Raw genomic sequence first — 26,767 nt, forward strand, 5'->3', positions numbered from 1 at the left:
ACATTGGGTCATCTTCACTGGAACACGATATCACACGTTGCACCTGAAGAAAGAAAAGTCCGACACCTAAAGCACTCTGAAATGAACTCACCTTCCTCACCAGAACCTCAGTGTTGTATAGATGAGCCTTTTTCTCTACTCAGCCAGAAAGGCCAGGTCCACCACACTTGTAGATCAGCTCCAGTGAAGTGAGTAGATAACATTTTGGACATTTATAATCCAGCGCATCTTTACCACAACTGCTGGAAAGCGTTCGGACCATGCGTCCCACTTGAGGAACGCTCTTCTCTGTGGGCAGTGCCGTGGGAACGACCCACACCTGACTGGAGAAGATGCCACTTCTATGCAATTCTCTCTGACCTGATTTCTAGAAGGAGCGAATGATGATTTAAGTTGCGAATAGGACATAGGTACGTAGGTGAGTACAGAGGACAAACAAATGCTAGTTGTACCTCTTTAGCTTGTAGTGACTACATAAAAGGGAAAGGGCAGGGGGCTGAGTGAAGAACAGCAATCAGAGGAAAGAGAAATTAGGAACATTAAGTTAAACCAACCACTCTTGCTCCTTTTTTTATTCCTCTCTCCTAGAGTCTCATTTAGTGAACTTAAGTGGAAAGTGAAAAATGCTGTGCAAGATAAGGGATAACAGGTGATTTCAAGCCAGTAATCACAGCAAATCTGGGAGTGAAGTAGTTAAGACCTGATAGCACCAAACATCCTAAACATTAGCAGAAACCTGAATCTAACAAAAGATATACGAAAAGGACACGAAGCTGAGAAGTAATATTTACCTAAAAGTTCAATTTGTGCTGCATGAGCCAGATTAAAATCCTGTTCATTCTTAACATAAAGCTGGCATTATAGAAGGAGTAAAAAGGTAGAATATCACCTTGCATTCTTAACATCTGAAGTTCTGATTTTAAAAAACAAAGAAAATATATACCTAGGGTAGGAATGTGCCATTTCTACATAACTCTTTTAATGAGAAAAATAGTACTTGTTCTGATTGGATAGATGCATCGCTGATGAAAACTTTGCCTCTGGCAATGATAGCATGGTCAAAAAAAAAAAAAGCACCACCAGTTTTTAGGCCAAGAAATATTTTGCTTTTCAGCATTTTTGCCCTCCCCCCCTCCTTTTTAAAAAAAGAGATCAAGCACTTTTCTTAAAAATTTGTATTAGCTGAAATCATTCTATTTCTCCAAATAATTTATTTTAATGCATACATGCAAAACCCAAACAAAACAAAAAACCCCACAAATAAAACCACAACAACCCAAAACAAACAAACAAAGCCCTCCCTTTTGCTTTCCTTGGAAGTTTTCCAGCTTTTATCTGGAAGCCAAATGCCTAAAAACAAACCAAAAATATTCTGGCTGAAAATCAAAATAGTTTTATTGGATTTCAGTTTTTCAAGCAATTGATATGTTGAATGTTGAGCCTTTGATATGAAAGATGGAAGTTTTTGGTAGAAAGAAGATACTTTTCATCAAAAGAATTGATCAGTTGAAATCTTCTAGTTGGCTTCACTGGAGCTAAGTGGAGAAGTTTGGCATGTAAAACTTAGTCGCTTTAATATTTTGTTAAAAATAACATGCTATCTTTTGACAGTGATCAAAGTTACAGTAGTAACAATGTCATCATTGTCACTTCTCACAAAAACACCTTCCCTGGAAAATGACCAGCTTTGATTTCCTTTATCACCGTTAACATTATTCTGCGTTGAGACCTTAGCAGGGATCAAGGCTCTGTCACATCAAGCTCCATCCACAGAAGCGGCAGAAAGACAGTTCCTGTCCCCAAGGACTTAAAACCCACATGTCCGATGAGACACAACAGGTGTACACAGCAAACAGCCAAAGCACAAGGCAATAAGATGACTGTGATTAGTGCGAGAAAAGCAATCACGGCACACCAGACACCTGGCCGCTGTCACTGCATTTTCAGGTTTCATCTTCGAGGTGGGTTTTACAGGAGTTTTACAGCTGAAGGAAGGTCAGACTTTGGGAATTTTTGCAAGGCAACTCATTCGCCTGCATGATATTAGCCAAGAGGCTTGGGGTAGATTGGCAAGTGTTTATTTTGACCCAAAAGTTTTGTATCTCTCATATAACAGAAATATTTACCAGCATGGAGATGCAGTGAATATAAAGGATGTTTTGCCTCCATTTCACAAGGATATGAAAGGAGAGGGAAGACCTGAGATAATTCTCCCCTTAGCTGCGGTTCTTAGAGGAACCTGTGGGATCCAGGTATCGACTCTTCTTCTGTTCCACCAGTAACTGGAAAAAACCCAGCTTTTTGTGGATATATATAAAATATATATATAATATAATATATAAAATTATATATATAATATATAAAATATATATAAAATACCATGCCTTCTTTTAACAGGCAAGGTGCAAAAATCAGAACCTTTTCAGTCCAGCTCGGTTTGTTTTAGTAGAGGAATGCTGAGATTGGAGATCACTTGGACAGAGAGCAACAACACTGGTTTCTTTCACCAGGAGCTCCACCTTTAGCTTTGAGTCCTCAGACAACATGAAGCAGGCAAAGAGCAGCTGAGACAGCTCTCCGATATCAGACAGAAGAAACCTGTGCTCTAGGGCAGTGGAGGTCAGTGATTTCCCCACAAAAATTGTCATTTTTCCTCCCTGAGATGTTTGGACCCCTCCACTGGGAGGATGAGGAAGAAAACAGGAAAGTAGAGCCCAAGGTATTTGATGATATTGAGGATATTTGATTGTCCTGAGAGACAAATACTGTCCCTAGGACTGAAGGGTGCTGAGCAGAAATAATGTAGCTGAAAACCTGTTCTGTGTACATGTGTGCAGACCTGGAAAAGCACAGCATCCCCATGGAGAGTGTGCACAAGAAAGCAACCCTTAGATCAAGAGAGGTTAATAGACTTTTGCTGCATTATTAAGTCTTAATTTCTCGTTTATTAAGCAGATGCTATATCCAAAGTTGTCTTTCCTTCAGGGCTTTCCCTGCAAATTGGCTCTCAGCTCTGTGTGCTCCATCCTGGAGCATGGATGCCCTCAAAATGACCCTTCACCAATCCCTTTGTCAGAACTAAACTGGAGCAGAGCTGGTTTTTATTAGGCTCCTGGGGGACCCAGTTGCTCTGTAGGTTGAAAGGCACCAGAGCTGTTCCCCATGTGGCCAGGTGTGAAAATAGCTGCTGTATTCAGGTGGGCTGGCCTGATCCATCACTCGGCCCCCTGGGGTCCACGCAACAGCTGGCATTTAAAAGCCAAACAATTTCCTGTGTGCTTGTTACTTGTTTGCAACCTAATAAGACATCGGGCTAAGTTTACAAACCACTGTAAATCCAAAGCAGAATTCTTGTAGCTTTTCTGAGATCTGAGGCCTTGGGAGAGCAAGGATACCAGGACATATCTGCTTTTATATCCCAGTGGTCTTGTTTAGCCCACAGACTGTGATTAGAGTCTGTCCTCCTTGCATAATGCATGCTCAGCTTCATCTACATTTTTTCTGGGACTGCCATTGCCAAGATAAATCCTTCTTTTGTCTCCCACCATTGCTCACCATGCTCCGGGCTGATGGAGCATTTAGCACTCTTCTCCAACACCAGTTCTTGTTACAAGCCTCTGCATATTTAAAATTGTTGCGTTGTAAAATCAGAAGAAGAAACAAGCCACTCTGAATAATTCACAGCCTCACCCAGACAAAATTAAAAATATATTTTACCAAAGGTCTTTCGCATTTTGAATTTCCACAGATGTGAGTGGCAAGAAGAAAAAGTCATATTAATGGAGAGAAAAGTAAATCCACAAAACCAACGCTCAACGCCTTACTGGACTTCTACTTAGCTGGCTTGGGCTCTGTAAAATATGCTCCTGAAAAGTGATTTCCTCAGTAGGAATGAGTTTATCTTTATGCAGACTTCATTAAGGACTGATGCAGACAGTCACTCCTACCTGCTTCCTCTCATTTCTTGCTGATGGAGCAGACAGTTTGAATGTCTGGACTGGAATAGCAGCCCGAGGTTCTTTGAAGGACTTTTGCCGCACAAGAGGCCATTTGACTTCAATGGAACCATGCCAATTTACCTACCACCTAATTTGTGCATGAATCATATGCACACATCTAATCTCATCTACATCTCATCCAAGTGTCTGCAGAATGCTTTGGGAACACACAGATGGCCAGAAATTCCTCAAAGTTCGCTATGAACTTCACAATGTGTCAACATTGGAGGTCAGGTACGTTAGAAGGAGCAATGACAACAAACTCTACTAAAATTAAGACCCTTTATCAAAAGAAAGGCATTTAAATGCACACTCCAAAGGGATAAAGAATGGCAAAAATGGTTCAAGATAGGGTGGCAAAAAACCCAACCAAACAAAAACCAAACCAAACCAGCAACAAATACCGGAAGAGCTGCTGATTTCCACCCCCTCCATTTTCAATGCTCATAATTTGAAATTATGCAGCACCAATAGCAGTGCATGCACATGGATTAATGGCCCTACAGTCCTCTGTCTTATGGCATCACTGACATATTCTGCTTGCACACACGAACCTCTCTGCAATCCTTGCAGATACACTTCGAATTTTACTTAACTACTGTTTTTTCAGAAGTCTCCACGTTACTGCTTTCACTTTTGCATTCAGCACAGGCCTTTCTGTCCATCGCTTCCCCTGCTGCACTCACTCCCTACCCAACTCCTTGTACTCCCTTTTCCTGCAGCTCTTTAAAATTTCCCTAGTTCTAGCAAGAAAGGATTTTTTTTTCCCCTCTGCATTTGGTTTCATTCTGAAAAAAAAAGAGCGATCAACACACTCTAGTGTCAAATCAAGGACAGGGGCGCAGGAATGACAGACAGGCTCCCCAGCCAAATGGAGCATGTTTATCTTGACGCACACCGGTACCCACATGGTTGTCGGAGGAGCACAGGTGCTCACGTATCACAGATGCCGAACTTGAACACCTTGCGCCGTGAATTCATTTGCAAAGGCTATTTGTACTCTGGGGGTTTTCACACCATCTGACGAGGAGACGAGCTTCGGCTGGGGGAGCTGCAGCCTGGCTCTGTGCTACCAACCAGCCTCCATGCAACGCGGCCAAGGTTTGCAGGTGCTCTCCAGTGCCTTCGCCACCCCACCAGCCACGTAAAAAACCACCCCAGGTTGCCACCTACCTCCCAGGGTGGCAGAGATGAGGATGTGGGTGCCGTATTTTTTGATGATGGTATCGATGAACTGCTGCGTGGTGGGTCTCCTGCCCAGGAGGCGGATGCTCCTCTGAAACTCAGGCATCAGGGGCAGTGGATTGTGGAGCAGGTCCCTCCGCTCGATGGCTGTGTTCCTCACCTTCCAACGGGCAAACTCCCTGTGAGACAGCACAGGAACACAACAGGGGTGAGGCTTCGAGGCCGGAGGGGCAGGGAGAGCCACCGAGGGCAGGGAAGGAGGATGGCGAAGGGGACGATCCTGTTGGACATCCCCACCTGGATACACACGTGAAGCCACAAGGCTGGACAGAAGGGAAGGGGGGAGGAGAAAAGGAAAAGTGAGACATTACTGCACAATAATGACACACTTTAAGGATCGGGGTCTGAGCTGATGAGGAGGCAGACTGGGAGGCTCCAGAGGTGTCTGGCAGAGGGCTGCATTTCCCTACAAAGAAATCAGGCTGGTCCTTTCACCCTCACACACACTTCGGGGTCTTACGCCTCTCCATAAAGCAGCAAATTCTGGTTTCTGTCAGCAAAAGAGCCAGTCAAACTGTAGAGTTAGACCAGTCCATCATTGCTATATCCACCTGTCTGCAATCTTCCTGGAATGCTTTTGCAAAGTGAGGCTGAAGGAAACACACTTTCTCCAAACATATTAATCTTTCAGCATCAGGAGTACAGCAAAAGATCACTTTGAAAAACAATATGCTTGATAAACCATCTAAAAGGATTGATTCAGAGGCCAGGATGAAAACGGAGGCTTTGTTTTTTTATCTTTTTTCTTTATTTTTTAAAACCTATGAAGTGATTCTCAAATCCCTTCTTTTAAACTGATAGAAACTGGGAAAAAAATAAAGTTAATGTTTGCAAAAGCAGCTCTTTATTGCAGATATCCATTTTGAAATGACGCAGAGGGAAATGCCTTGAGAAAAACCTTGCACACCTGTCATCTAAAAATCAGGCCTCTGAAATACATCACTAGCTGAGCACCTAAAAGATGAGAAACCTATTAATGTCCTTTGAAAAATATCGAGCAAGGCCTTCTTAAAAGGAAAGGATATTATTTATAACTGCTCTCCTACAATGCACCTGCACTATCTTAAGTTATCTCTCAGATAATCAAGTCACAAGCTTCTCTGTCACTTTCCATTCACTTATTCCTGTAACTTGTGTTTAAGACAAAAATTTCATTTAAATAATAGGAGTGACAATACCTGGCACTGAGGTGGCACTTTCTATCAATGTGTGTCAACCAGCACCGGCGATTCCACTTTGCCAGTAGAGAACCTGACACGCAGACAGATTTAGGAGATGCTGCAAGGCAGTTGCAAAGCCAGGATCACAAAACAGATTTCTTTTTTCCCCAAGGTTGGTTCTACACCCAGTCCACTTTAAGTGTGTTAGGTTATTTTACTTAATGCAATTATGTTTGCATTTATTTTGATTGCAGCCCATCACGACACCACAGGCTGCCTAACAGCAGTTGCATTCATTAAAACAGCAAAGTGCCAGCTTTGTACTTCAAAATACCTCCTTACACCTGAGCTAATGCTCCATTTGTTGCACTTAGGCTTTCACAAGCCAAGTAAAAATGCCAAATCAGAGCACCCCTCTAACCACATCCTAAGAGTCATTAGTGTCAAACCTTGAAATCCACAGAAACATTGGTCTTTGCTAGAAAAACCTCTGTCAAAAGGCCAAAAACAAACAAACCCAACCCATCTTAATACCAGGAGTGGAGAAAACAGACCGTTGGCTCCAAAGTTGTCTGCAGATGAGTCCAATACCAATGTCCATGTATTCCCCGCATGGACTAGAACAGGTTTTTTCCTCTGCTGTCCCAGAATAACATAAAAGTCCAGTACTTAGTATCCATGGAGATGCTATGTGAAATGGAGACAAAGCATCATTTATTTCCAGTGTGTCGCCATTCATGCAGTAGACCAACCCTTGGCAGAACCCACATCTAAAACATCATAGCAGATGTGGATTTCCGCTCAGTTCTTGCCCAAGCCATTCCTCCCCAGGGCTTCCTGCTCCTAGGGCATATCATTGAGGAGAAAGCCCAGTTCTATTATACTCTCCAAACGCTTGGATGTGTGGCTTTCGTAGCTGATGAGAAAAGCTGAGCAAATACGTTATGATGAATAATTTATGCAACTAGCTTAGATGTTTATCTTCTGCTCATAGAATATCCATGAGCCAGTCGCAATTCCCTCTAATTTATGCATTATTTGAATTTACTCAGTGACATTTCTCAAGCTTTTTTTAAGGTTTTGCATAATATTTGGCTGCATTCTTTCTTTGCGGGTTGTTGATTGGTTGGGATTGGTCAAGTAAATAATATGGTATTGTTAAGCTTCCTGATTGATGACCACAAATACATTTTAAACTTGGCTTCCACAGTTCCAGAATATTTTACATTGAAACTAACTCTTTAAATACTAGCAATCTTCCATGCAACCTATGGAACAGTGTGCTGTAAGATGCACCTGAGGCCAAGATTATGGTACAATTTTGGAAAATAGACTTAACACTAATGGACATGGCTAGTGAAATCACTTAGAATTATTGAGGTGATTAAAAAAAAAAAAAAGATATTTGCAGTGAACAGTATAGCTCCAGCCTTAGGGAATGATCCAGCCTGTAACTCCTGAAATTTGTGAAGAAACACCTCCAAGGACATGTTTTCTATTAGCTTTCAGTACTAGACTTAATTGCGTTTTCTGCAGAAGATGCTATTGACCAAAACTGAATCCATGGCACCGGGCTAGATAAGCAAACTCACCACTGAATCCTTGAATCTGTGAGTCTTTGGAGGATCTACAAAGGCCTTGCATTCATGGATGATGTGTGCAAAAGGGCACTGAAATCTTTCCTCCCAGAAATAATTCGTGGATGCCATTTCACTGACCGTTGCTTCTCAGAAGCATCAGTGACACCACAGACTCAATGCCACTGCCTGGAAAGCGCAGGTGAGGCCTCCCCAGGTCTCAAGTCACTTTATAAAAGAGAAATTTTGCACTGTTGCTCATTTTCCAGGTGAAGAAGTTGCAAAGACTTGGCCAGGGTTAGGATAGCACCCCGTGATACAGTCAGGTTTAGTACAGAGTCTTCTGACCCTTGGGGAAATCCCAAGCAAGTACCTGAACTTCTGCCAGTGGGGAAGCTTTTAAGGGCTTTGCAAAGAATGATAAACCTCTTAGCAAGGAGGGAGAAGAGCCTGGATCCCTGATGCAGAGACGGGATAAGGAGAAACCATGACCTAATGTCTGAGTAGTGCTGGAGAGGCACTTGTTTGTGCTCTAATGTCTCGCCAGCGCAGACAGCCCTAATGCGGAGTGTACCCAGGAAAATGCCTGCCAGGTCAGAGGAGGGAATCTGCTCTCTAATGTCTGCTGAAAGCACTGAAGAGCCTCCTCGTCTGATGGCTGGAAGGGGTAGGAAGTGCTAATGCCTAAAGGGGGAGGGAGGCAAGAGAAAATAGAGTGATGAAGTATCGCCTCGGGGAGGCAGACACATATTTCAGGCCTTCCACCCTGTCGCAGTAAGGGGATGCGTTTTATTTGTATATGGCTGTATCTGAGAAAAATATTTGCCCCTTCAGAGTTTGCATTAATGAGCTTGCCATCAAGGCCACGGTGTGTCAGAGGGAGTCACTGGGGATGTCTCAGTGCTCATTAGCACTATGACCCCTCCAGGGAAACAGAAAAAAAAGGGGGAAAAATACTGAAGAGGGATGAAAAATCAGAAGTCTGGAGTGGGTACATCACACCCAGACCTCCCACTGCACCAGCAGAGAGGCTGGGAGAATCCAAGGGCATGAGCATCTCTAGCCTGGCAGAGAAGTCTGAAAGAGAGAGGCCATCAGAACAAATTAAATCCCCCATCTTCAAATGGTCAAGACAAGCAAAGGACATTAAGTGAAGAAGCAAGTTCAGTACAGACCTCAAGGGCTGGCGCTTGAAACAAAAAAGGAATTAAATGCATTAAACAATGATCAAGATAGAGTCTGTTTGAAAAAGGAAGAAAAGCAGTGCAGGAAGACACCGAACAAAGCCGGTAACTGTCATGCTAACTAGAACACCCCAACAGCTCCTGCTGCTGGATCTGTTGGCTGCAGGGCAGTTGGTCCATCCCACTCATGGTGCACACCCAGCAAGCAGGACCAGCCCCATAATCATCACGACAGACATTTTTGGACACCCCTATGCATGTTGCAGATAAGCGTTATCAGCTGCTAGAGCGAGTGTGATCCAAAACAGACAGATTTGAGGCCCTGCCCAGGTATAAACAAATTTTGTGTTAGTATCAGGAACTTAGCCCAAAGTCCTCCAGAATCCTCTCAGATGCTCCTGCGCCACAGCGGTTGGTTTGGGGGTTCTGTTTTGTTTTGTCTTGTGTTTCGTCTCAGCCTAATTGTCCCCATCATGGGCTGCACAAAGTCATAGTTATCTTAAATCCTAAGGGCAATATCTCTCCCAGGTTTCTGTGAGCCCTTGACTCTGCAAACAGTGCCGTGGGGACAGGATCCGAGCACGACAACAGCACTATAATGCTTATCTTTTGCTGCCAGATCTGGCTTAATGGGAGTCTACAGAGGGTATCTGTGATTATGGTGGGGTCAGTGATGTTTTATTTCTAGTCTGTGCCCTCAAAATGCCAGACAGCCCCAGGCTGGGCAGTGCACTGTTCCTTCAGCCGTTTCCTCTGCAGCTTGGCCTCTTCTGTCTAGGCCAGCATGAAGAAGTCAGTCTTCAAAGCTGAGCTTTTCAAGAGACATACGAAAGTTAGTTTCCTGTGAGGATTTGGCACTCGGCCCCCCTAATCTGTTTAAGAAAACTCCAGTCCGTACATTCAAACTAGTTTCAAATTAAATGGAGCTCTGCCTCTTAAAAAAAGAGAGAGAAAAAACCCCACAAAAATCTAATACCGGAGGAATATGAAAAAGAAATCACTTAAGCTGAAAGCCTGACAGCATTTTGCATAACAACTAGGCAAGCAGACAGGCTGACATATGACAGCTGGCAGGTGAATATGACAAATAAATTGACTATTGATCTATTGATAAATGCTGTGCTGTCTGCAGCAGTTTTATTCCTAAAGGGGCATTTACCTGGATAGGACTGAACCCAAGGAGAAGACCATCACTGTCTGGATAATCCGCTAGAATCATATGGAAGAATTAAAACAACACTCTTGGACTACTTACTCCTTCACCTGTCTCCACAGGACAGTGGAAGAAACTTCTGTTGTTTTTTCCTTGGTCTGCACTTTGCCATGTACTTGGTGTACTGAGGTGTCTGAAACCTCAACTAATCCTCCATTTTTGAGCAAGCATTTCAGCCTGTTGGATTTTCCTGTTATAAACAGAGTTTTGTTTTCGATTCTCTGATATTTTTTCTTAAAAGTATTAAATTGTTACAGGGTTAAAAACTTGGAAGTTTGTGGCTTGCCTTTTTCTTTTTTTTTGTAGAAGGAGAGGTAGATAAATAATAGGTCCAGAATGACATGAGGTTTGCAAGAAGCAAAAAGAAAGAAAATTACTTTAGTTAGCAGGATTTTATGTGACCTTGAAAGTATCTTGGTAAACACATTGTTCCAACACCAAATTAAAACCCAATCAGACAGACATGACTCCGAGTCTTGTGTTCTCTGTTAGGATGGGACTACATTTGGGTTGCTTTGGAGGCAACATGTAATTGAGGGGTACTGAAAGGATTGATTTGTTTAAAAAAAGATGAAGCTAGGATAAATTTATTACTAGAAAGTCAAAGCATAGTGATTCAGCATAGGTAAGTACAAGTTAAAAGATAGGTCATTAAATTTGTTCATTATTAAGTTTGCTTATTATTAAATTTGACCATAGACAGGACGTGGCTATGATTCCTAGCTCAGACTTCGAATCTAAACATAGCTACCATTACAATAATATAATCACGAGCAAACACAGCTGAGTAGGTTACTACCCCTTCAACCTGAACAGGGTCACCTCTGAGTTACATACAACTAACACGTAATAACTTCTAACTTCTGCAACAGAGAGTCAACCAGCTACCTTCATCTATTGATCTGTTCCAATATTTCACCTGAGCCAACTTCCACAACTCCCTTTCATCACACCCATCAGGTTAGAGCACAAACTGCTTGTGGGACATTTATTCCCCTCAACTTTCCCCATAATGTCCTTTGTGCAGCTTTAATACAAACAGCACCCACCTTGGGCACTAAAGATATCCATTTCAACACCAGCCTCCTTAAGCCTTGTCCACCCTGGAGACTTACTTGTAAATAGTTCCCATTACTGTTAACACCATTTCAGCTGTTTTCAGCACTGGGCTGACGGCACTTTTAAGCCACTACCATTTACACAGTGGTTGATACTCGCTGCTAGAAGCCGGAGTGACATCTCTACAAGAGCTCCCAGCGTTGTTAACGCTGCAGCTTAAACATTATCAACAGTAGGAAATGTTCTGCTCATTTGCTGTTTTACTCCTAAAAGTTTACCTAAACCAGACATGGTTTATTAAGCTACTGAGGAAGATGTTCTAACAAGCTGTGGGGTCCTGTGTTCCAAGCACTGGAATGGACAATATAGAGACACCCAATCCTTGCTTCATTTCTTGAAGATACAGATATGCGGACTCTAGGCTCTCCCCCCCCGGCTTATTTTAGCTGTAGCAAGCTGATCACCTCAGCCTGTGACACCACAGCTCCAAGCTTTGCTCTTTACTTATCATGGTTCACAGTCAACTCAGATGAAAAAAATACATGAAAAATGTGGACTTGAACCTAAATTTCTCATGCTACAGACTGGGGTACCTGGCTGCTGCACTATTGGCAATTTAAGCACAGCATTTGCCAATACTGGGAAAGTAAGTATTGGGAATTTAGCCTTGTCTTTTTTCCCTCAAAAAGCACAAAATCTTCTCCAACGCAGCATGCAACCGTGTTGCAAAACTTGAACTGTTGTCAGAAAACGTGCCCATCATCCCCCTCTGGTCAGTTGTGCTACTCACTTGGCAAGGGCTCAAATTCACCTTGTCAGGAGGAGAAAAAAAAAAAAAAAAAAAAAAGTGGCGTTTAAATACAAAGCCTTTCCTGCCTTCTACATCCAGCAGCACCCCCAGGACAGCTCTGTCAGAGCCACCTGGGCACAGGTACCAGCTTGTGGGCTCAGCAAGAGCAGGCGGTGATGGGACAGCTGTCCCCTCTCACCCACCACCTCGTCCCTGAGTCATTCTCAGCTGATGGAGACACCAGAGATGGTGCTGGTGGGCGGCTTGGATGCCTAAAGACAGCCAGTTGGCAAAGACACCTGTTTCCATCAGAGATCTTTTGCTGCGGGCCAGTTGAGGGGCTTTTGTCCAGGTTTAGTGAAGTGAGTCCATGCCCTTCCTTGCCAGGGAGTATCCTTCAGATGGAAGGGCGTGCTCCAGGCTGCAGATAGAGAATATGTAGGGAAATCCTGGCTTGCAGAGATGCAACAATCACTACTTGGTCCTAAAGCCATACCTAGATCCAACGCATGGCCACCAGCCTCAGAATAACCCAGGAGATTTGACAAGGACTAGCATCCTTCATCACCCACACCATTGCAAGGGGTCTCGAAGAAAGCGTTCACAAGTCCACAGTGGAGATACAAGAGCGTAAGTGAACACAAACTGTTTTGACATCATAAAACAAAACTACAGTCCCAGGCCACTTGACAAGGGTTGTTCTTTTAACAGCGACACCCAGCAAGCAGAGATACACACGGTGGCTACATGCAGAGACTGTCCCCTCTCAGTACAGGATTTAGATGGTAACTGGGCCTGAAATCACTAGCAAAGGGCACAAGGTAAGAGGTGAGGGGCTAAAAAAAAAAAATAGACTGCCAGAGTGTAGCTGCAGTAAAATTCAGCCATCCACAATCAGAGACATTTGTGTTTTGTTCAAGATTTAAAAAAAAAAAAAAAAAATTCACAACCAACCTGTCCCAAAAAGCCCGTGACATTGCAGAATTACAGTAAAATTGAAGAAATTTTCTCTAGGAAAAAGGTGACCCATTTCCTCAGACTATATCTCTCCTTAGCAAAAAAAAAATGTGAACACAAACTGAGAAAGCCTTGAACATTCCCTGGTTGCTCCAAAACCTCATTTCATCAAAAATCAGTTTTCATGTATTTAATTTTCATTCCTAGTCATGGCACTTCAAACTCAGACATGTTTTGATGGAGGAAATAAAGAGACTACAATAAAATAAAACTTCACAAACTCTTGAAGACAGACAATCTTTCGCATGCTGCAAAGTGGCCTGCAATAAAAAGACAGCTATGCTTTTTGTGCAACATTTCATAAAGGAAAAGCTGTATTTTTGTCCTGCCCTATCCAGGGAACAGGGACTAATGAATGCAAAAGTTTTTGTTTTCTGAGAGCTGTTTGTGAAGCACTTGGTTATTGGGGTACATGCTTTGCAATTTCCCAATCATGAGCCACATTTCCTTTAGCTGTTATTTGTGACTTTGGTACATAGATCTCAAAGCACTTGTAAAGAAATATGTCACTATACAGAGAAACAAAGGCAGCAAGAGATGAACAACTTTTCCAAGGAAAAGATCCAGCACAGCCATGAACAAAATTAACCCAGATCTAGAGGCTGGCCAAAGGATTTCACCAGCAAGGACTAAAGTAGATGGTGGGTCATCATCTTCTACAAGATAATAGGACCTCAAAGGCTGTCAGATCAATCTAATGAAACACAAACCATGTTGATTGCCGACTCTCTTGTGTTCAAATCAGCAAAGAAGAATGTGCCAGATGGTTTGTAAGAGAAGGCTGAAGACATCTAATGCCTCCAGTAACACCAGGCTGTACCCCTTCAGGTTGTCCCTGCCTGAATTCCTGCAGTTTTATAAATATACCATAGCCAGATAATACAGGAGACAGTTTTAGTGGAAAAAGGCCCACCAGAGTGCTGCCTTAGCTCACTGAGCGTGGTGCAGGGAGGGACATCAGAGAAACACTGGTACATGCAAACCACCCAGCAGCACGCACAGAGCCACATAAGCACCTGTCCACACAAATCACTTAATTCAGCTACAAAGCAAAATCCACTTGCATGCTAAGGTCCAGATGTGAGGTTCAGCTCTTGGACACGTTGAGAGCAAAACCTCCTCGCCTTCAGTGCAGGCTCTGTCCAGCCCCACGTACAGAGATAATCTCAAAGCCCAGTGGGTCTCTGGTTTGGGACAGAAGCCAGAGCTGAGACCTGTATGCAAAGGGCACAGTCCTATCCCCCTCCAAACACAGAGCTCTCTCATGTAGGACAGGATAAGCCCAGCTGCAAAGATTTATAGCCTCACCATTCATGGTCTGTTTAGGGGGAAAGAGAAGTCAGCTGTGTGGGGAGGTGTGGGGTTTTATTTTCTTTTTTTTTTTCCTTTTTTTTTTTTTTTTCTCCTTTTTCTTTCTTTCTTTCTTTCTTTCTGGCTTGTTTGTTGTTTTGTTCTGTTTTGGTGTTGCTTGTTTGTTTTCCTGTGGGTGTGCTTAGTTTTTGGTTTTGTGTTTTTCTTTTTTTTTTTTTTTGGAGAGGGAGGGTTGTTGTTCTAAGTTTAGTGGGGAGTGAAATAGAGGGTGAAGGGGGTTGTTCTTTAGTAAGGGCTCTTATATCTCAAATTTTCATTTTGGCTTGGCAGGTGTTTGCTATGTGCTTCTATCGTGGCTCGTGAATCCTTTGCTGAGTCTGGGTGGCAGCTTCTACGAGGTTTTGTCTGTGCTGCTTTCTTTCACTATAGTCTTTTTGGCTTGTGCTGAGTTAAAGTCAGGATGTCTCTGAGGCAAGGTATTGGAAACTTAGTTTGAGGGGACCAAATGCCACAGAAAAGCTAAAGAGAAAACTGCTCCTCATGGCTGTTTCAGGAGGTGAGGACTGAGCAAAATAAAAGCACCAGCTCCTATGCCAGCTAAACCAACGCATAGGGCTGAATAAGGGTTTATGTGCTATTGCACATCTGAGCTTCTGATCAGAAATAATGAACTGGACTCCAGAATTCTGAAGCACATGTATATGTATATATTTATCTACTGAACAAAATAACAGTATCTGCCATGCTTTTTATTTGCCTTCTGGGTTTTGAAATTTAAAGACTCATATTTTCTGGCTTTTCTTTGCAATCCTAAAAGGCAGCCTAGTCTGATTTTTTAAATGGAAGTTGTGAGTTATACAATAATATGACTTGAGCCTGGAGTACTTAAAGAAGACAGGAAAAAAGCCAGTATGAATCCCCCAACTCGTACAAATACTGGAGGGAAAAAAAAAAAAAAAAAATCAATCTATGCAGGTTGGTAGGGAGCTGGTCCCAATGTTTCCCGCTATGGACTGGAAACCTCACAACTCCCAGTGCCTGAGCAAGTGTCAGGAAGAAGGGGGGCAGGTCAAAGTGTGCTCCTTGCTGTGGGCTGGCTAGCGATGGGCTGGCTAGCGATGGGCTGGCTAGGTACCCCCTGGGGTACAGCCCGACCCTCTCTTGGACCAGGGCAAGATGCCAGGGGAGCTGAGCTGCTGCTCAGGCCATCAGGATGCTTTTTAGCTCTCCCCTGCACAACAAGGCACCCATTTTTCTTCTTTCTCCTGCTCTTTGGTGGAATTCCTTCCCCTCTTCATGCTTCCCAGCCCTTTTTTTCTTTTTTTTTTTTCTTTTTTTTCTCTCCCCTAGCTGTTGCATTGCGCTGAGCAGTACAGATTTAGGGTCCTACAGACCGCATTCTTGCAGCAGGAAATAGAACCTGATGTAAACTTCAGCTTGTTCAGGCAGGGGCTGTTGCAAGGCTGGTGGTGGGGGAGAGAGGCATCCTAAAACTGCCTCCGGTGGGAGGAATCAATTATACGGTCCTGTGCAAGAGCATCACCCAGAGGCCTCCACAATAAGTGCATGTTTATCTCAAATATTGTTTCTGCAGCAGACCTGTCCCTGCTCCTCGCACTGTTACTCACAAAGCCCAGCTGCTGGCGAATTTGCTGATCTCTGAATAGGAGAAGCAGCAGCTCCGTAGCGAGGTGTCTGTTTCGCAGCTCTGATATTGCTCCTGTTTTAACTTAACTCCCAGAAGGAGATGTCCTGGCTATTCCCACTTCCCTGTGCCTGATCCCCCTGCCTGCCCGCCTCCTCCTGCCCCCATATCCCAGTGTTTGGAAGGGCAGGTGGTGCCTGTATTTAAAGCCTCAATCTTCCCGGGCACTGAACCGTTACGAGCCGTGCACTCATCAGCAGCACCGAGTCTCACTGACTGATTGTTTTCTGATTCTGTTTGGCATTTTATCCTGGCTGCATAGAAAACTTATTATAAAATCATGTTTGTGTTCCATAGATTATATCTGTGGCTCACTGCGGCGGGAGTACGAAGCATGGCAGAGTCGGAGGGGCTCGGCTGATGAACGCCCTGCCAAGGTGACAGGGGCCAAGCTGCAGTGCAGTCACCGTGGTGGCAGAGATGAAAATAGAAGCCCCTTGATCAGCCCCCAGGTTATCCTGGGGGTAGTTTAGCTGTTGTGATTCTCCTGACCAGATCTGTGCCACACGCCACAAATAAATGTTCTAAACACAGGTTAGTTTTATATTAGACGACTGCAACAGTCACTGCTGCTATTAAAAATCTGTTAGTCTTTCCCCCGGATAGCCCCAGGCTAGAGCCTGCCATCCAGTCACACCTGTATCAAGTCCAACAGCCTGTGGTAGAAGTAGAGAGAATTAATATTAAGGTTTTCAGTTGTTACTTGGGTTCTGGGAGCAGCCAAGGCCTGGGAGATGCAGTCTGCAAAGAGACCACCCGTACTGTAATTCTTCAAATGGCAAAACGCTATGCCTGGCAGAATCTGTGACCCTGGAGGGTGCTTTTAATCCTGTGTTCCTTGGGTTGCAATACCAGATGCCAAAGCCTCTCTGTCTTTCCACCATTGTCGATGTGAGCCAAAAAACTGGTGGCCAGTGAGATCAGCTAGGCATGGCAGCACAAGAAGAGACACTCTGCATTGTGTGTGCCACAAAAATAAAGCAAACCGTTTTCTAACCGTGCTTTTTCCACCTTTCTCCCAGCTGCATCTCCTGAATGCCTCCCAGCAATGCACAGGGCAGCATGACCAGGGTCTGACTGGTGACATTCAACCTTCCTCCCCTTGGCCTCTCTCCTGCTAAACACGAGGACTAGTGTTTCATCAACTGCTTCACACAAACGGTCCCAAACCAGGAAAGGTGTCCACAGGAAAAGGTCAAGTAGGAAAACAATCACCTCTAGAGAAGCAGCTAGACAAGGCTTGTTGGAGAGGTGGAAAAATGTTACAGCCTCCCTCTCTCCAGCGTTGTTTCTGGGTTTTAAAACATGCATTTCAGGAGGGGGCTCCTCTCTTTCCCCCATCCCTGAGCATAGACAGATCTGCTGGATTCTCCCACCTACTTCCACTGTTCATCTAACAGCAAGTGGTCCCACCTCATCATGTGTTATAGATGCTCGTGGTGCAAGAGGCTTCGCATCAGTGGGGCTGGCCATCTGGAACAACCTTCATCTATCTCTCTATCTCATCAACACTGTTCCATTTCAGTCTTGGCTGAAATGATATCTTTTTTCCTCTCCTCCTTTGCCCGTGACTCTCTTATTTTCTCCCTCATACTGTATCTGCTGCTATTTATGATTTATCCTCTGTAACTGTCCTATTTAATGCTGTAAAATGGTTGAGAAGATGGTTTCTGTGGTTGGTGGTATAGAAAGCAGAGGGGTCCTGTCATTTACCCATCACAATGGAGCTCATTAAACACATCCCAGCATCGTGGGAAATGAAAATCTCACCCAGCGCCCTGGACTCTTTGCTGCCCAATACACTCAGGGGCACAGTGTGAAATGGCCACAGTGCCTTGGAAAAACTGTCAAGGAGATGCTTACAGGGACTTCTGGCTAAAAGAAACAGCCTTCGGGGTCAGACTGGGGGCTCCTCTCCTCGCAGTGAGCTCAGGGCATCACCTTACTGCAAAAGGACCTAATGCCCTTTCCCAGAGAAACACCTTAGGATGTTTCACATGCCAGCGTATAGTCTTCATCCAGGGTGGAGAATGCTCTCGAGAGCCCACAGGTCCTACGGTCTCACCACTTCTGGAAACCCTGGGATCTGCAGGAGTCAGACCAGCCAAACGCGATGAGTCTGTGAGGCTTCTTCCTACATTGGCATTTTTTATCAGGCGAATGCCACGCTGCAGCTGGTTCTGGGAAGGCCTCTGCCCACACACTAAATAAATTCTGGTGTGGTGCGCTGCTTCTCTATGGAAACCGTACCCTGCATGTCTCTCTATAGGATTTTTCTCATTTCAGGCTCCATAATAAATTAACAAGAAGATGTTTTCGTTACACCAACCATAGGAGAGACTCTTTTCTGTACTCGATTAATCTTTAGTGATCTATATTAAATATTTATCTGAAGAAACGAGGCCTGTATTGCAGCAACATTTTCTATTATGAGACTTTATCATATCAAAAGATATTTTCCTGGCGCTGACTCCTTTGTATATACCCAGCCAGAATTTCCAATGGAAGGGCACTCTTTCTTTTTTTTTTTTTTGTCTTTCTCTCCCAGTGACCTTTTCCCTCCATAACAAGCTGCTGATATGTTAGAATTTACTGGGTTATAAACATTTTTTATCGAGTAGGAGGAAGCTGGGTGATTTGGCATCAGCTTCTCTAATAAAACCCAGGGGAGAGGCTGGGATGTTTGACACCAATAAAGGCATGGAAGGAGCTGCAGCCTTCTGGGATGCTGGTCACAGATGACGAGGGGACAGTGAGTGTCAGTCACGTAGCTTCACTCTGCTGAGGCACTTTTGGAAGGAGGCCAGATTGCTGCCGTGGGAGAGGGAGCTGGGAGGGACCTGGTGAAGGGCTCCTCTGTCCTTCCCCAGCATTACTGAAATTGTGTGATCTACCACCCGGAGCAGCGAGCTGGGATTTATAAACCCTCTTTTCCTGCAACCAGGAGGTGGAGAGACACTGAACAGTTGAGATATCTAAGAATGGGCGAGGAACTTGGTGTTGGGTTCAGGCAATGATCCGGCAAGAACATGGAGAACCCATAGTAGCTTGATCTTGAATCAGTGGTTGAATTTTCCTGCCTGAGACAGACCTGGCCCTGGCTATAGATGAACAGAATTACGACTATTATTATTGAGGTGGTTTCAAAAACAAACCCAGATGCAGGACTCTGCTTATGGTACCAGGTGCTGAACAACAAGGCAGCAAAAAAGATGGTGCGAGTTCACCGAGAGCTCACAACCTAATACGTCTCTGCCTCCCAAGGGAGCAGTGATTTAAACTGGTCAATAACTAACTCATTCCACAAAAGCCCGAATAAATCATCCGATGACTAGATATACACACATTATAAATGTTTAGTTCTGATAATATATGACGGAGCTGTTATTTTGACAAATAGCTAGTGAATAATATATTTGATGAACTGCATAATATTTTACTAACGATTAATTTATTCATTTGAAAAAAACAACCAAACAAATCCCACCCTTTTCCTCAGCTATCATAAGGAACCCTAAATAATGGCTGCAAAGAGCTTTGAGATCCCTGAACAAGCTCTGTCTGTTATTCCTCCTTTTATCATTGTGTATTTCTAGTGATTTATTACCAGGGGCAATAAATCCATGGCTTACGTTATAGACAGCCTCATTTAAGACTGTGACAGATCCTGTCCAAAACCTCCTGATTTTACAATGCCCACTAAAATCTACAGGAATTTGGCACTTAGGCAGTTAAGTACCCACACAAAGTGCTTAAACACCTTTTCCAAGTCTTTCTAAGCTTATCTAAAACATCATCTGCTTCTTCCAATTGGAGACAGAAGTGATGTGGTTGGCGATAATTTTGGTAGGGCTAGTTACTACAAGGCAGCAGTCTATAAGATTTAGTTGAGAATTGCCCTGGCTGTAGTTCTGCATCTCCCTCACTCTTAATTCCATTCAGAAATACAATTTCTGTGAGTTCACAGAGAAGATAAAGGACCAAAGAGCAAGAGCGCTTCCTCAGAGCTTCTCTGCAAAGGCGGACTGATTGATTACGGATTGGACGCTGCTCCAACTTCCTTTCCTAAATGAAAAATTGAGAGCTCTTAAAAATTGAATAAAATATGCCGCTCTAAGAAGGATTTCCACTGGCATGAGCACAATAGGAGGTAGTAGTGAGTTGCTCAATATTTCTGTGTGCACTGGCTAATCCTTTACTACTCAGTCCCTTTGCACTGTCCCTGTGGCACCTAATGATAACTCATCTGTAATTGGTAAGTGCTTCAGTTTTGTGTCTCCAGACAAAGCTTAAATCGCTTACATTTGGGAGAGCTCTGACTTCAGTTGCGGCTGGAACTGTATAGGAGATTATTCCTTTTTGTAGCTAGTTTCAGGGCCGTGGAATCTGGCTTTGTTCCACGCTGGAAGAATCTGGAACAGTTTGTAATGTTTTCACTAGACAAAATTTTGTCAAAATAGCTCATTTCTTAGATCTCTCTCTTTCACCATAGTCAACAGTGACCAGAGAGGCCAGGACTTCAAAAATATGTTGAATCCAATTCATCAGCCTAAAACACTATACTACTAACAAAATAAAGCATTTTGACAAAGCCTTATGTTGGAGAAAACATTTTTCTACCTCACTGAGTATTTTATTACACCTAAAATGCAAAGACTTTGCCATCTTGTCATTTGCCTTCCATCATTCTTGTAGAACTACCCCAGATCTGCTTGCCTTTCAGTGCACAATCCCCAACACTATGAGTGAAAATTCCCCCCCACCCAGCGTTACAAACACTTGTAAGACACTGACAGAGAACTGAGCTACTTCTGTTCTACTAACAGAGAGCAGCTGTGTGTATAAAATCTTTATCTTCAGATGCTCACCCACAATTGTACAGGAGACAATCACCAGTGGAATTCATATGTTCAAGTGGGGAGAGAAAGCAGTGTCTTCTTTAAAAGACATGATGCAAATATCTCAGTCCCTAGGAGCGAAAACAATAAACTTATTTTTATGACTCTTCTGCAGAAGAAAATTAAGTCCAAATACAGTTTGCAATTATCCTGTAACGTTATTATATCGCAGCATTCAGCCTCTTCCACATTCTTGGTTCTTCCTTTCCACGTTAAAAGAGCTGGTAGGACTTTTTTTGTCCCCTTTTATAGAGACATTTCACAGGACAGCATCCTCAGATTTCCTTTAATCCGCTATGTAAGACGCTTCAGCCACCTCAATATCTGTGTGCACCTCAGACATAAATGCTCTTGTCTGCACAGAGGCACATGTGGGGCTCTGTGACCAGGTACGAGCACAGGACGTTCTGCTGCCTCGTACCTCTTCAGCATACATGATGCTTAAACTGAACGTGGACAACCTCAATAAACATGTATGTGGAAGGCAAGCCCACCACTTAAAATCATAGAATGATTTGGGTTGGAAGGCACCATAAAGATCATCTAGTTCCAGCCCCCTGCCATAGGCAGGGACACTTTCCACTAGCCCAGGTTGTTAAAGCCCGGTCCAACCTGCCCTGGAACGCTCCCAGGGATGGGGCATCCACAGCTTCTCTGGGCAGCCTGTTCCAGAACATCACCACCTCCACAGTGAAGAATTTCTTCCTTATATCCAATCTAAATCTCCCCTCTTTCAGTTTAAAGCCCTTACACCGTGTCCCATCACTACATGCCCTTGTAAAATGTTCCTCTCCAGCTTTCTCGTAGGTCCCATTTAGGTACTTAATGGTAACAGTGGCAATCTCCCTTCATCTTATCACACCAGCATCCCTGTCTTTGTATGCGTGCAAATATTCCAGGAATAAAGTGCCCCTGGGTGGTGCATACACCTCATAGAAACACTGGAAGAAGTTGTTTCAACATCCAAAGGCTTTTCTCCCCTTTAAGATCAATTAAGTTCACCCCAGATTATCAAATGATTAGCAGAACATCAGTTCCGGCATTGCTAACTTATTCACATGTGTTTGTTCAGTGAGCAATCTTGTGTTATGATGGAAGAATCTAGAATGCACTTCTCTCTGGGTTTGCAATGCTATTGCTCTGTGGCTTGCTTTCCCTACTTATGCATGCTGACGAGATTTGCTATTATGAATTGCCCCACAAACCTACCTTCAAACTGAAATTTAATAACCTAAGTATTATGAAGATCAATATTATGGCTATTCTCATTCATATGATTAGCACTAATATAATTTTGGGAAATATTTATGCCGCAGTGGTGACTCGAGACCTGGATTAAGAGGAAATCCTCAGCATCTATACCGAAGAAAAGACACTCTTCTCTCCAACTGTGTACTGAAGTGCAATACTCAATCTCTGAGTCTCCAAGGGTTTGGATATTTTATGTAAGTCATCTAATAAGATAACAAACCAGCCTTACAATCCCTACAGCCATATTGCTAACTGTTTGAAAATCATGAGTCAGGCTCCAAAAAAGAATTAAGAGATTGGTTTTAAAATTCATGAGACTTTTAAAATCTGATAAACTTCAGGGGTTTTTTTCCGCTTCTTTTTTGCCTTCTGCTTTCTGAGTATGTAGGAGTCGTATTATCAAGTTTTCCTCTGCAATTATGAGGGCCGTAAACTTACTTTAAAAATTGAGTTGAGACTCTTACATAATCACAGGACTCTGAAAGTGTGGGCTTTGAAGAGACATTAAATAGTCTTGAGATACAGCTCATCATGTGACTCGGCAACACTCGGCTGCTGAATCGGTACGGCACAGAATTCAAATATCAAATATTCCCAAGAAACAGTCGGGAGCCTTTTATGGGTGGGAGTGGGGGAATCTGAGACTTTCCCAGTCTGCCCATGAATGGGGGGCGAGGGGAGGAAAACAGTGGAAAGAAAGAAAAAAATAAAAAGAGAACATTTTAGTCTGGCGGGGACTATTCATTTAGTTTTAACCAGAGATGAGGCTAACAACCTTCTTTTCTTATTCCTGTCTCTCCTGCTTGCTCTTAACCATGCAACACGCAGTTCTCCCTGTGTACCAAGCTCTCTGATTAGCGTTAGCCAGGCTGCGCGCCTGCATTCCCCAGGGACAGCCCCAGACGTTTGGAGGGGAGTAAAAAGTAATGTTCTTTCTGGGTTTTTGCTCGAGCTGGAAGCTAACACTGAAATATTTAATGCTGAATACTAAATAGACAGGTTTTCCTTTGCTGAGAGGAAAAGAACAAGTATGAAAGGGAGGAAACGCAAAATGAGGTTGGATACAGATGCACGGACAATGAAACACCTTTGCTCTCCCGACATAATGCTCCGTTTCACCTCGTCTTTTCTTCCACCTGCAGGTAGCTCTGGGGAGGCAATGTCCCCCGCTCATCAGTCTTTGCATCCTCATCCAAGCTGAATCTCTTGAGTGCTCTGCAATGGTCACCTCCCAAAATCAGTGTTTAGACCCAGCCTGTGCTCCAGGAGACTTGCCAGTCGCTACCAGCCCATGAAATCTTTGTTTCCAGCTTGCAAAAGGCACTTTTGTTGCAGGAATGACAAGGTCTCCAGCCACATCAGCAGGGGGCTATGTGTCAGGACACCTGTAAGAGCTATCGCTAAGTCAATAAGAATGCAGAGACAGGTCCCAGCTGTAACAGCTCTTCCACTGGCTTTTTGTGATAATTATTCATGGGAATGAGAGGTTGTTGCAATATCAGGCATATTTGAGCCTCCAGTCCCAGTTGGCACAATTCAGCCTGCAGGAACACGGGGCAGTTTGCTGGCTTTGCCACCCCTAGACCATGTCTGTGCACAAGTAGAGGTTGTGTTAGTATAAAATCTGGCCCTGCAAGGCTACATGAGAGCCATGTACAGCGAGGGAGGGCATGTTGATGGAATTCTGCCATAGCACAGCTTTTAGGGAAACTCCCCTTTCTCCAAGTAAGCTCTTTCATTGCAAGCAGAAGCACAAGCAGGCCTGACCTGATTGGGAATTTGATGTAATGGCTGCTTCTCCCGGCTGCTCACCCCTCTGCTGGGAGCCGTCTGCACATTAAAGCAGACGTTGGTTGCACTCGGGTCATGTTTCCAAGCTTTCTTTTGCAGTCATAAGGGCTAGAGACTCTTCCTTCCCTCCCCGCACTCATTTCTTAATTAAAGCTTAAATTCTGATGTCATCACATGACTGTAGGAGCAGAGCCCCAGGCAGGCATTTAGTGCTCTGTGTTGTCAGCGGGACTTTGATTTAGTAGCATAGCAGAGAGTTTAGAGAATCCCACCCCTCCGCTCCAGCCTGGCTCGCAGCTGCGGGTGTCAGACCTCGAGGTTTGCCTTTCGGGGCAGGGGATGGAGCAGCTTCGAGGCTTTCCCACACTGCAGAGTATGGGGATGATGGGGAGGATCTCTGTCCTGCTGGAACAGAGAGGTTGGAGAGGCAGCTGTGAGGAGCCTGGCAGGGAGGAGGAGGAGGAGGAGGAGGAGGAGGAGGAGGCGGCGACGGCAGCATCTGCCTCCAGCCCAGACCGTGCGGTGGATGCAAATACCACTGTGACCCACAGCTCCACCTCTGCCCCTCTCCTTCCATCCATGTCAGTATTTCTCACCTGACGGGATGTATTTAACCAGCAAAAATGACTCCCTGCTGAAGGGAACCTCACTGCAGCTTCCCGTAAACCCTTCGTGGTCACTGGAGGGATGTGAAATTGGGTCTGATCACCCGAGGCAGAGATTCCAGGCTTGGTCACCAGCGAACAGTATCCCAAGTGCACAGACCTGGCAGCCTAAATACTGCTCCAACCCCGTTCCCCAGGCACATGTACCCCCTGCCCAGGGTTCTCCGTAGGGGAAACTGAGGCAGCACCGAGCTGCCCGTGTGCTGTATCAGCTCCTTCACTGGGCACATGTGGTTTGTGGCATACAGGGGGAACGCTGGCTCTGCACAGATATATTGGATTTCACACAGCCTGGAGAGGAGGATCCTGGCACAAAGGACTGACCCAAACCCCTCTCACTCTCCACTGCAGGCAAAGCTGATCCCTGGATGGCTCCAACTGCCCCAGTGGGACGCGTCTTGTTCCATTCACAGAGGCTGGTGGGCGACAATCAGCAAAAAAAGAAAGGAAAAAAAAAAAACCCAACTTTTGGAACCCAAGGGAAACATTAGAAGGATCCAGAAATAGAGAAACCCCTATAATAGATACAGTCATTCCATCTTCCAGTGCTACTGGTGCCAGAACAGAATTATTCCATGCATCTAACAGGATGACTCCCTTTTTTTTTTTTCCTAATGTAACAGCTTCTCTGCTGGAATAAACATCTGCCTGATTTAAAAGCAGAATTAATAATCTGCTCAAAAAAAAAAAAGAGTGAAGGCTTCTCCTTGGCTTGCTAGCCTTTAAAATATGCTCTCAAGCCACTGGACCATAGTCTGCTGGTCTGAAGAAACCTGAGATGAACGTGCAGAGTCATTGCTGTCGCAGCAGGCTGGGAGCAGCCTTGGGAGGCTTGCTGGGCAAATTCGCCTGCTTTTCATGCAAAGGGGAAAATATCCTCCCACCAAGCAGGGTCTGAGAGGGGACTGTAGAAACAGCTCCCTCCTACCCAGCAGGACACAGATCTCTTTGGAAAGGTCCAGTGACTCAAAATATTTGTCTGTGCTGCTTTTGGGATTCATTGGGAGGACGGCTGAAATATTTCGGTCTGGATTGAGAAAGGGAATTTTTGTGCTTGAGCGTGCAACTCTGCAGAACTGCGCTAACGCTCAGCCGACCCAGCACGGAGCTTACCCGGGTCAGCAGGCAGGGCAGCCAGTTAGCGGTAACGTCTTTCTGGAAATCCAGCTCACTTCTCTCCAGAGGAACCGGGGTGTCCGAACCACAAGCGCCCTACCAGAATGTGAACTTATCGTCTGCGTCGCTTCTGCGCCGCTCCCTACATTGAGAGGAGGGTTTGCCCTTCCCCAAAGCTTGGCCAAATGTTCTGTTCCCAGATCTCAGCAGCTCTGAGCATATCAAAGGCTGCTGGCACTTATCCTTCCGTTTGCCCTCTCTTCTCAAGAATATCAAAGAGGAGAGGTGTGTCCTTCTGTCAAGCCCTGCAGCTGCCGGCGATGTTCCAAGCCCTCGCCATCTGAATCCAAACACGGCTGCAGCAGCTGCTCCTCCAGCCCTGACAAGGGCCAAGCTCAGCCCAGCACCTCCAGGACTAAACACATCCAGTTCAGCCGGAGCCATTCCCTGCCATCCCCCACTCCTGCCTTTATTCTGCTTATGCAAATATATTAGAAGTTTCCTGTACGCAGGGACACATTATGCAGGGAATGTAATGACACTGGTCCCTGAGCTGCATGAAGAATGAAGGTTGTGGCTAAAGGAGAGGCTGCGTGATGGAATTGGCTGGTTTGTGCCCATCTCGTGTTTGCCAAGCTGCTGTGTTAGAGCTGGTGAGACAGGAATGCAAATTGTGGGTCTCTTGTAAAGTTGCATAAACTTGTAGTAATGTCATTTTTAGATTAACATTTACATTGAAGAGAACACTAGAAGGCTTCATTGTTTACATGCACTATGGAAATAGATT

At 44.4% G+C, this 26,767-nt stretch overlaps 1 protein-coding gene across 1 annotated transcript in view; it reads right to left on the reverse strand.

Moving 5' to 3' along the window:
- Window positions 1-26,767, reverse strand: part of BRINP1 (BMP/retinoic acid inducible neural specific 1) — an 81,805-nt gene that overhangs the window by 20,164 nt on the left and 34,874 nt on the right. Inside the window, exon 3 of the mRNA XM_065648627.1 lies at window positions 5,172-5,362. Within this exon, the coding sequence (XP_065504699.1) occupies window positions 5,172-5,362 (191 nt within the window). The remainder of the gene's footprint in view (window positions 1-5,171; window positions 5,363-26,767) is intronic.

The sequence above is a fragment of the Caloenas nicobarica genome, chromosome 19, assembly GCF_036013445.1.
Source record: "Caloenas nicobarica isolate bCalNic1 chromosome 19, bCalNic1.hap1, whole genome shotgun sequence".
NCBI classification, from domain to species: domain Eukaryota; kingdom Metazoa; phylum Chordata; class Aves; order Columbiformes; family Columbidae; genus Caloenas; species Caloenas nicobarica.